The sequence below is a fragment of the Brachypodium distachyon genome, chromosome 2, assembly GCF_000005505.3.
Source record: "Brachypodium distachyon strain Bd21 chromosome 2, Brachypodium_distachyon_v3.0, whole genome shotgun sequence".
NCBI lineage: Eukaryota > Viridiplantae > Streptophyta > Magnoliopsida > Poales > Poaceae > Brachypodium > Brachypodium distachyon.
Window position 1 is genome coordinate 43,627,964 of NC_016132.3, and position 12,233 is coordinate 43,640,196.

Genomic DNA, 12,233 nt, shown 5'->3' on the forward strand with positions numbered 1-12,233 from the left:
AATTGAGTTTTCAGATGATATGAATTTGCTATAGGAATGGCTAACTGGTTGGTTTTGCTTGTTGGTATGGATTTAAGTTACAGCCTGGTTTAGAATGACCTTGCTTCTGTGATTATTTTGGGCTCCATGGTCCATACCCTGTGAGGCTGTGACTGCGATGACAAGCCGGTCATTCACTCTCCATCTGAAATTCTGAATCAAGCTTTCGTCTGGTTGACGGCATTAAACCACACTGTACTGGATGGCTACCAGTTTTAACTTATTCTGAAAAATCAGATCGTGTATGTGGTGGGGAGCGATTTGGTCCTTAAGTCTGAGTCTGACGTGAATACTTAAGTACTCCATCTCCGAAATATAGATGCCCCGCTGATACCAAGATATCACACACCTTGAGGAAATAAACACATCTGTTCGTATACTGGTCTGATACTATTTTTTTTATCTGACATCTGTTTGGGGCATATTTCCAGCACTATATATGACTGTTTCAGCTATCTGATGCAACTGTCGATGCATGTACTACAATTAATGACCAGACAGCAGTTGGAAATACACCTCGATAATTAATTATGGCATACAAAGAGCTAGAGGAATACAACCCACTACTAGTATATTTCCAAATTAAAGCATTAGAATCTTCAGTTAATCTAATACTATGAGCAATCTGCTCAAGCTCATACCACTGCTCCATTAGAGTGTCACCATAAGTTCTTCTGAATGATAACATCGAAGTGGTTCCATCACAGATTGAAGCAATTGTGGCACATTGCTCATTGCATATCAAATACATATTCCTATACCGAATTGACAGGTCTCATCCAAAAACGAATGGGATTCCCTACTGATCATACTCAAACTTGACGGGTTGAACATCACGCATAACACCGAATGAGGTTCAAGGCCCATATTTGGGAACTGAAAAAGAAAGATAAAAGGTACATGGGGATGCTAGCAAGACAGGCCTTAATCAAATTAGCTTCCCACTATAAGAAGGTAACTTCCCCTCCAACCAGCCATTCTCTCGAGGATTTTGTCAACTAGGGGCTGGACATCTTCCTTTTGAGTTTGTCATAATGCAGAGGTACGGTATGCCTAGATATTTTATTGGGAAGCTACCTAAAGCACAACCAGAAACTTGTTCAAAGCAGGTAAGCACCCATTTAAGATTAATGGCAGTTTGTTCATTAGGATCAACAAACAGAATTGTGTCATCTGCATATTGAAGGCAAATAACTCCTCAAGGGAAAATGGCAGGACATAGCCCTTGAATCAGGTTACTGTGAGCAGCTTTGGTTAACATTTTAGTGAGGGTGTCTACCACTAGATTGAATAGGAGAGGAGAGAGAGAATCTCCTTGCCAGTCCTTTTTCAGTAGTAAAGAAATGTCCCTCATAGCCATTTAATCTAACTCCCACAGATCCTTGATTTACAAATTGGATGATCTAGCCAATCCATCTCTGGCCAAACCCCTTTTTTGCAAAAGTTCAATCAGGAAATCTAAGTTCACTTCGTCAAAAGCTTTTTCATAATCTAACTTGAGGACTAATCCAGATTCACGAGAATGTTGTACTGAATGAAGAATTTCATGAGTAGTTACCACACTTTCTAGAATGTACCTATTTTTAATGAAAGCGATTGGTTGTATGATATAAGATAATCTATAATTAAAGAAAATATGTTTGTCAGAACTTGGGTAAATATTTGAAATACACAGTTTAGTAAGCTAATAGGTCTAAATTTTTTCATTGAAGTTGCATCCTTCTCCTTTGGGATCAGAATAAGTATTGCAAAGTTCAATCTAAAAATCTGTAAACAGGGCCATCAGATCTATACCTCTATTTGGCAGAAGCAAATATCAACACATGTTATTCTTCATACCTGACATAACTTGCATTGTCTTCGCCGAGTTTCCAGCGATGCAAAGTTGCAAACTATTACTGAGAGGACACCATTGTTTATATCCGTGTCTAATTCACGCAGGCCAAGCTTTCTGCTAGGGGTTTGTACCGTGAAATTAAGCAGTTGACCTGCCCAGCAAGTGACATCAAAGCTCACTGCTTGCCTCAAGCTGACCTGAAGTATGTCTTGTCCATACAACGGCCAGTCAACTAATAAATTTTCATTTGCCTGCCAAATGCGCGTGTGTCTCAACATCATCGCCCTAAATTGTCATGTTTTCCCCATGTTCCTCAGAGGATGCAACCAGGGCCTTGCTGTGTTAAGTATCCTCTTGTGATGTCAACCAAAAAGGCGATGTTGAGTTAGTTCCTCCTCTCTTCTTTATCAGCTATTCAGCTACTTGCCCTGTGAAGTCTAAAATATACACGGCAGCACGTTGCCATTGGTAGTGGTACGTAGCTGTTGAAAAAAATTAGTAGGGGACAAGTGCTCCTACCTTACGGCTCACGAGGATGCCAAGCTCCTGTGGCTGTAACTGAGAAAGGGACTGGGTCTGAAGCTCTCACTATCCAAGTGCAGAAAGGGAACCCATATAATTGAGAGAGAACAGGTTTACTGATCCCAAGTCGTATCTTTATTCGGCTGCTCCTTTCATGGCGTCACGTCGGCCGTATCTTTTGCTAGTGGTGCCGGTTTATCACTTTGATTTTTTGGGTAGTTCTAAGAAGAACATTGGCATCTAGTGTTGGAAGACCGGGAGTAATCTGCAGTACTAATGAAACTTTGAAATTTTACTGTGCAAGTTTAAACAACTGGTCTAGTTTTAGTTTGCTTTGAAAATAATTAAATCGTGATGAAATTAAAATACACATTAGCAGGCACCAATATGGTCATGTTCTTAGGCAAGTTTAGTCAAGGAGGATAGCCCTGAAGACAACATGGGTTTTCCATGATGCTTAAGCCACATTTTGCCATTCCATTCGTGTTAGGATCCCGGTCTTGCTGAGGTCCCAAACTCGTTGAACCAACAAATCATGCAAGGAAAACTGTAACGTGAAAACGTTTATGCACCGTTGTTTAGTCTAATATTTGATTCCATCTTTTTGGTATCCTTAATTTACATACCACATGTCTCCATAGTCCATTACAGATAATCTATACGTAGAGTGTCTTTTTTTTTTCAAGAATGCAACCCAACGGGTGCATCATCAATTAAAGAAGAAGAGCCAGGTGGCTAGTATAACACCGAAAAACGGCAATGCAACGCCACAAGGTGGCTAAAAGGAAAAGAAGCAACTACGTGCCGGAAAGCAACCTACTCGCCCCGAGGGCTGTCACCGAAATCCTACCCCTAAGGAGCCCAGCGTTCTCCCAACGCCCAAATTCCTCAAGTATGATGGACATCATCCTCTGGACAGAAGGAGACACGCCGTTGAAGACCATGTCGTTCCGGTGGCACCAAATGGTCCAGAAGACGAGAATGATGGCCGTCCGAAGGTCCTTCCGTGCCCGGCGCGGAAAGGACAGGGTGGTCCACCATACCCGCAGGCTGCCCCCCTGGTCGGCACGCACTCGCGATGCCCCCATGCCGAGAACAAAGCATCCCAAATCTGACGCGCCATGACGCAGCCAAGAAGAAGGTGGGAGATCAACTCCTCCTGATCACAAAGCGGACAACGGTCGGGATGCGGAAGGCCCCTCTTGGCCAAGAGTGTCTTGATAAGGTCCATGCGGATTCTCCAAAGTTATAAATTTAGAGTAGCCGTTTTTGATAGATAATGAATTGGTGATCATCTCCAATGTAGTGTTCTTACGGAAGATTGTTTTTTCTTCTTTCTTTTTTCTTGAGTTCTTTTACGGTATTTCGAATAAATATGGACCGTCTATTTATTCTAGTCCGATGGTTGCATTTAGTTGGTACTCCAATTAAACGGTTAAGGAGGGGGAAAAAAATCCTACGCGGGTATCATTGCGCATGTTGTACAGATCAATCCCATTCGGAAGGAATCTTCAGCACAATACGAGCTCGTCCTCAGGATTTCCGTGCCCCTTTATCTCTTTCACGGATAAAGCTGCTGAAACCGCACCTCTTGCTCCTCCCGTGTTATCCGATGAAGACAGACACGATGCTCCGATATATCCTCGTCCATGCCACACCGCAGCGCGTGCAGCCGGGCCACGGCTTTCTCTCTGTCCCGAACCTTTCCGGTGTGTCGCGTTCGCGTCGCGTGTGGCTTTTACGGTTGAGCCACTGTACCACACCGGCCCGATCGAATGCAAGTTGCACGGGAAAAAAAAGAGCTAACGCGATGCCACCCAGAATTGGGAGATCCGGGCTGCTCCGTTGCCGATGATCCACACACGCTGGAACCGCTGACTCGGTGGGTGAGTGAGCACACGCCAAGAGAGCTGCAAGTGGCGTGGCGTCCAAGTGCCCACGAGCGTCTGCCGCGAACGCGATCGTACAGATGGTTGCCCTATGTACCTTCAGCTTGTTCAGAACGATCCAGACCCGGATTAGCTCAATTTCTTCTTGTCCTTTTAGCTCAAAGGAATTAGACTAATTAGGCGGCCGGGCACGCGCAAGTACTGGAGTACTTTGTGTCCACAAAGCCTTGGGCCATAAAGTACAGTACGTTGCAGGGCAGGAGAGTTATGTACGTGGTGTCATTGCAGGTGGGGCACGAATTAATCCCCGCCATCAGTCTCGTCCTTCTCCAAATGAAGTCCACTTGCACGTGCGTAGCACCGGTCGGTACGTCGTTGCTCAACGCTCACCGCTCGTTTACGATCTCTGTTTCCACTGTGCTGCGACAATTGTCTTTTTGTGCTGCCGCCGTGTTCACTCGTAGACCATTCTTACTTATCGTACGGGATCTCACACAATAATAAAACCACGAAAAAACGTGGCTTCTAGTGTTATTGGACCTTAGTTAATTACGAAATTGTAGACGTCGACAAAAGATGGAATCTGTATTAAGCAATGATCTTTTTACAGGGCTATACAGGTTTTGCCACAGAAAGTTGTGTTTAATCATGCATTACACATCATGTGACCTTGTTTAAAGTGTTCAACTCTTCCCTGGAATGTTGGAAATGGAATATTGACATCGACACTGCTTGATTATGTTTTGCTTTTTGTATTTCCTGATGAAGTTGACTTCCCTCCTTGTGTGTTATCCTGATCTTCTTGTCGTTTAGACTTTAGACCATATGTGTCCGCACAGCATCGAATCTTTCTTCTTCTTTCTAATCCTTTATCCACGTGACACGAACCGAAGACCACACGTAGATATCCTTGTCAGGTAGGAGTATTTGCCTTGTATACATATAGAAATGAATGGCCTTGCGAACACAACTAGGAAAAAAACTCAACTAGACGAACGAGGCCCACGCCAATTCCCTAAAATATGAAGGTACCAGACCACAATTATTTAGCTTTACATGACTCACATTCCATTTTTCGACTGCGAGTATTTCTCCTGCGTAGAACATGCGCAGAAGAGCAACAAAATTACATCTTTCGACTGCTTGTATTACTTCGTTTATGCTCATATTCCTAGTTGTGACGAAATATTACATGTATTTAGACGCTTTTTGGATATAGATACATTCATATTTGGACAAATTTGAGTCACTTAAGGGCTTGTTTGGTGTTAGTGTAATTTTTAGTCACTAGTGTTTTGATATTTGAGAGGTTTGGGTGTTCACCCAAAACTCTAAAAAAACAAAACACTAGTGTTTTTTAGAAAGAAGTGTTTTAATTTGAAACAAAAATGGAGTGTTTTGTGAGAAAAAACTAGAAATAATCCCTCTAAACTCTTCTTACCAAACACCCATTTGGGGTTCTTCAATTTGGAGTGGATAATTCCCTAGAAAACACCCAAAACTCTAGCACCAAACAAAGCCTAATATGGGATGGAGGGAGTATTTGACTTGTATATTTTTTAGTCACTAGTGTTTTCGTATTTGAGTAGTTTGGGTGTTTACCCAAAACTCTCTTTTTTTATTATAAAAACACTAGTATGAGAAGTGTTTTAATTTGGTACAAAAATGTAGGCTTTGTGGGGGAAGCTAGGGATAATCCCCTCTAAACCCTTCATACCAAAAAATCATTTGGGATTCCTAGTGTTTTTCAATTTGGAGTGGATTTTACACTAGAAAACATCCCAAAAAACTCTAGTACCAAACAAAACTTAGAAAAAAAAACTCAACAAGACGAACGAGGCCACGCCAATTCCCTAAAACATGAAGGTACAAGACAATTATTTAGCTTTACATGACTCACGTTCCATTTCTCGACAACGTATTTTTCCTGCGTGCAACACTTCTTTTGATTTTACTTAACATCGCAAAATTTATAATAGATTTCAACAGAATAATATACTAAAATTCATCATAATTTCAGCATACATGCTCACAATCATTCCAACAGCATAATGTTCAAAACAAATCAATCTAGTGTTCAAAAGAGAATTCTCAAACATAGTTTGATGACAACAACCAAAATAGACAACATACATCACATATTATAAGTTCAAATTCAACCAAAATTTTCTTTTTACCTCTTATTTAATGGTCAACTCACATTAATGGTATATTTGTACCCATGCAAATTTTGAGTGGCATATTTGGAACCGGAAAATCCTGAGTGACATTTGGGCAAATTTGAGATGACAAATATGGAATTCTTTCTTAAGTTTAAGGTGGATGGGTTTGGATTAGGCTCAATGTTTATAGACTCTTCTACTGTGCTATACTGTATGTATACATAGACTCTTCTACTGTACATAAACAAAAAATTCACTTCAACATGTATAAATTGCGTTTCAACCTAATAACACCATTCCATTTCCATATCATTTTCTCTCCGTTTTATTTTTCTCTGAATAAAGAAAGAAATCCGTTATGTTTCTGTCTCCAGACACAACCATACATTCACCGATAGGCGTCTGGCGCCAACGATGGATCATGAGGGGCTGTTCAGAGACGGGTTGAGTTGGACCTCGTAAAAACCGGAAGTTTAAAACTTTGTACTAGCTTAATTGACCATGTGGTGATTGGTGGTGAAGCAAATGAACTAATCTACTGATTGCTGGTTTTGACGAATTGAGGTCAACCCGTTTAAAAACATACCAAGTGATTATGCATGCAACACGTGTGTTCGCCTGGCGACGCACATCGCGTGGGTCCTAAGCCAAGGAGCCGGCACACACACATGTTTATCCATTGTGACAGATCGAGTCTCGACAACTCGGGCGGCACGAGACGTCGCTTTGGACTCCGAACGACGAAAGCCAGCAAAGGAATTCGACGCCCCCACAACGCACAGGCAGGAACGGACAACACCGAATCCTTGTTAGGAGCATCCACCGTTCCACCGAATGATCACTCCCGCGTCGGGCCAGAGTAAACATCGATTTGATGAAATAAGTGCGTCAAACGACGCGGAAGCACGAGGCGGGGGACGGAGAACCCGAACCGAGCCATGGCCCATGGAGCCGAGCTGGGCAACGGCCAGTCAGTCAGTCAGCGCGCGGGCCGAGCCGCCCAACTACCCCAAGCCACGCGACCAGCCGGGCCCGCGAATCCAAAAAAGAAAGAGATGAAAGCAAAATCGCAAATAAAATTGGGTTTGAGTCCTACAAAAAAGAAAGAAATCATTCCAGACGGAAGAAGCAACGCAACACAATAGCGAAGCAACTGGGCTGCGGGGCGGCTCCTGGAGATCGATCCCCTTTAAAACAGCGACCACCTTCCCCCTCCATCCCCCCCGCTACGTCAACGGCCACAGCCCGGGGCTAATCCGTCCGTCCGTCGCCTTTCTCCGACGACGAATCGGGGGGGCTGGGCTCGGTTCTCGAGGGCCGGCCATGGCATTCGCCGCCGGGGCAGCGCGGCTCGCCGCCGCCGCCGCCCTTGTCGCGGCCGTGGTGGTGATGCCGGGGCCGGCGGAGGGAGGGGTGTGCTTCCAGAGGATATTCAGCTTCGGCGACTCGCTCACGGACACTGGCAACTTCGTGCTCTCCGTGCCGGACGACTTCCCGGACCCCGCCAGGAGCCTCCCCTACGGCCAGACCTTCTTCGGCCGCCCGTCCGGCCGCTACTCCGACGGCCGTAACCTCCTCGATTTCTTCGGTATGTCTAAAAAGGAGAGACTTATAATAGTGTTCTCAGTTCTCACTGCTTGTTTCATTGGTCCTCGATTGTTTCGCTTGCTGTTCTGGGGACCCTTGATATGCTTGATTGTTTTGTTTCTTCTGCTGGCGTTGGTGGATCCTCTTATCCTCTAGTACTTCATTGCTTGAAAGAGAGAACGTGTTTGCGAATTGATGCCAAAATTTCCTAAGCTTTTTTGCGTAATTACCAATTGATGATAGTTTTTTACTCTACGGTAACAGAGGCGATTAGTTTATTTGTCACCTTCCTGAATACTCCACTCATGCGCTGTGTGGTGATGGGGTCATGGGGGAGCCGCTACGCCTACGCGCTTGGTTTCTCTTCAAGTAAAGGATTCATCATCGTTTCTTCCTTTTAGGGCCTCTGTAAGCGGTGTGGTGGGAATATAGTATGCCAAATCCCTGCTGCTTTTGTATTCCTGTCTCCAACAAGAACACGTTTGCAACTGCAAAGGTTGTAAGTTTATCAACTGGGTCATTTCTGTAAACCATATTATCTGTTACATTTTGGAATGGCCGCTATACTTCAGAGTTTATAAGTAGCATATCTTGCATTTGTCAGTGTAGTACTACTAAACGAAATTGTGGATTGTAGAGGTAGGGAGAAATAATTTAAATGCAAATACCAGCCTGTACATGATGTATCCCCAAAAGTTGCCTAACGTCAGTTTCCCCAACCACTAGACCATCATGGTATATCTCCTTAAACAAACACCCAATTGGCACCTCCAACCACCAGTGAACTGGCATTCACATCATCACACAGTCAACCCTTCCATATCTGATTTTCAGGGTTTTTGTTTTCATTTACTCTTCCGGATATTCTTGTCGTTTTCTTTATCTTACGAACTTTCCTCAATGGTTTCCTGACGTGTGGTTGCTTCTTTGTTATGACCAGCTGAAGCTTTCGGGCTGCCATACGTGCCACCGTACCTCGGTGGTGGTGACTTCTTGAATGGCGCCAATTTTGCAGTCGGAGGGGCAACTGCTCTCAACGGCTCGTTCTTTCGAGATCTTGGTGTGGAGCCTACATGGACACCACACTCCCTTGATGAGCAAATCCAATGGTTCAAGAATCTGCTTTCGTCTATCGCTTCGTCAGAGTCCGGTATATATGCACCTTCCCGAGTTCTCTGTTCTGCTTCCCTGGTTGGGCCACTTTTTTTTTCCAGTGAAGTGTTTGATGAAATGTCGCATGTGTGCAACCGTTAACTGTTTAACAGATTAGTAATAAATGTTGAGAAAACAAGAGATTCTGGCTTGCTGGCCAATAGGGAGGTCAAACGCCATACCATGCTGTCAGGCTAGCCAATCACTGGCATGAATGACTTTTTCAGTGACATTAAATTTATGCATATTGTGGAAACTGGAGAGGTGCCTCAGTGCCTGTGTTACAATGATAGTTGTTAATTTGTTATAATTAACTTGTGAAAGCAAAATCACAATCTATAAATGGCACCGCAATTGATTAGTTTGAGCCATCTAATGAGGTGTAACATGAGTGTCTTTAAATTTGTTAGGTCAAGAGCTTCCCGTGGAGTATTACAGGCACATTGGTGGAAACTACGTTTAAACCTGCAAGTAGCCATGGTTTGAAAAAAGAAAAAAAAAATCTGCAAGTAGCATTTTAGACAATGTTTTAGTAAAATTTTAAAGTAAAGTCATCTGGTTTTACTGTTTTAGGAATGCCTGCAAATTACTTGCATGATAAAGATTAAAGGCACATCAAACCAACTGGCAAAGTGATACCAGTACACCAATATTGCTCTGTTTCTCAATTTACCATATGGGTTCTTGCTTAAATAACATGAATATAACTTCACTTGTTCAGTCAGTTTTGTAGTGTAACACTTCTTAATTTTGTACTTATGTGCAGAACACCGTGATGTGATGTCCAAGTCACTTTTCCTTGTTGGAGAGGTTGGTGGGAATGATTACAACCATCTAATTGTCAGGGGCAAATCTCTTGATGAGCTACACAAGCTTGTTCCTAATGTTGTTGGTGTCATAAGCTCAGCTATCACGGTATGTACATGCATGCGCCTTTTCTATGAGATCCTACTGGGTGCTGTTATGTATTAGCATTAACAGTTTATTTTGTAGGAGCTTATAAATCTTGGAGCAAGGAAATTAGTTGTTCCTGGAAATTTCCCAATAGGATGTGTCCCATTGTATCTAGCAATATTTCCAAGCCAAAAGGAGGGTTATTATAATGAGAAAACAGGGTGCATTGAGTGGCTAAATGAATTCACTGAGTACCACAATAGGTTGATCCAGGAGGAGCTGGACAAACTCAGGAATCTTCACCCTGATGTATCTCTCATTTATGCTGATTATTATGGCGCTACATTGGATATATACCGTGCCCCACTCCAGTTTGGTGAGTACTGCCTCCAAAGTAATAATAAGAAAAAAGGAAGTACACTGTAAAGTGGTAAGGATATTGGAGGTTGTTAATTATGTCAAACAGGCTTGACCTTACTGACACGAGGCTTCAAAAGTTTAAAACAAAACTGAATTGCACTTTGTTAACTTCATTAATGAACTTCTATTAGGCTGATGGTTATAGCATTGCCAGCAAGATTAATTTGATAGCATAGGACTATATGCTAGTACTATTGCTTAATATTAAACACATGCCTGTTGACTGGCTATAGCCTGTATTGGCCTTCAGTGATGCACAATCATTACCGAATCAGACGAAGCATGCTTTCTAGAGTTAGCGAGTCCTTTAACCCATCACTGCATAACAATTTTAATCCTTACATTTTCTGTCACCGGCTAGCAGCTACTATTAAGAACAATAACTAAAGTTGCATAGGCTTGCATCACCTAAAGTTTTATTATCTAGTAATCATTTTAAATCTGAGCCTGAATCTTTTGAGCTTATACACATAAAAAATAGTCAAGCTAGGGTGTCCCACATAGGTTTCACTAGTCATATTGCGTTCCACAGCAATCTGATGTTCTATATTCCAACCTTTTGTTCCATGTGCCTGAGCATTTCCACGTGTTACAACCTAACAAAGAGGAATGAAAGAAAGTATGCTATTCTTTTTTCTTGCACACAAGAAAGTATGCTATTCTATGACTCTATGTACCTCTTTTATGCTGTTCTTTCATAGATCTTGAGCTAACCAAAGACTGATGCTATTTCAGGTTTCACTGTCCCGTTGAACTCATGCTGTGGAAGCGATGCACCACATAACTGTTCTCCTTCAGTAATGTGTGGAAACCCTGGATCTTTTGTCTGCCCTGACCCATCAAAGTACATCTCATGGGATGGTCTGCACTTCACCGAGGCGACCTACAAAGTTATTATCCAAGGAGTGCTGGGCTCTTACGCCTTCCCTCCTCTTTCAGAAACTTGTCGGGGCGGAGAGTACAAAGTCTCCCAACTTCATCAATGTACAGAGAATAATCCTACGAACACTGTAACTTACGATGCTATGAGCTCTTTTATTTGATCATGTGGGCTCTAGTGCACGTAGAGTTTCATGGAGCAATACATAGATGCCACAGGGTTCCATCGATCACTTTGGGGGGCTCTTCTCCAAGTTGAGAAGAGCAGTGGTCACGAAGCCTGTGCCGCTCCGTTCTGTTTGGCTGCTACAAGGAGAAGAAATTTTGTAGAGCATAACGGACAAACCACAGCTGCTGATTCCATTGCTTTGTCAGTCTCCTTTTATATTAGCAACTTACTGCAACAGGAAACGGTAAGTACATAGTACGGATTATATTGCATTCTGCTCAGTGCTCAGGTGGCCATGCTATGTAGGAAACTGAAACTAGATTTCTGATCCAGCTCCTGCGGGCAATGTATTCAGTACTACATAACAGATAAAACTAAAAGTATATATATACTTCTTGAAGCTTGTTCAGCATTCTTTAGTATATGATCAATTGTCATGCAATGGTCATGTTGCTAACTGAAAGTCCGGGGTCATCCATTCTTCATGCACTGCTGACGCGGGGCGGCTGGCTCATCTTGGTCTGCACGAGGTTAGCCTCCCTGGCCATCGCCTTTCTGGCCAGGAAGAGGTCGATCTCGTCGGGGAACCTTTGGTAGATGGTGGCGAGCGCCTGTCAATGAGGTCCCTCGGGCTCGATCGTCTCCCACTGCCCTTGCGCCTGCATGAACACTTTCGTCTTTAT

At 43.1% G+C, this 12,233-nt stretch overlaps 1 protein-coding gene across 1 annotated transcript; it reads left to right on the forward strand.

Annotated features, from left to right (window-relative positions):
• Window positions 1–7,568: 7,568 nt before the first annotated feature.
• LOC100824691 (GDSL esterase/lipase At2g27360) lies at window positions 7,569–11,962 on the forward strand. The gene is made up of 5 exons (XM_003569302.4): window positions 7,569–8,037; window positions 8,977–9,186; window positions 9,955–10,103; window positions 10,182–10,458; window positions 11,238–11,962. The coding sequence occupies exons 1-5, from the start codon at window positions 7,773–7,775 to the stop codon at window positions 11,543–11,545; spliced, it is 1,209 nt and encodes a 402-aa protein (XP_003569350.1). The 5' UTR covers window positions 7,569–7,772; the 3' UTR covers window positions 11,546–11,962.
• Window positions 11,963–12,233: the final 271 nt, after the last annotated feature.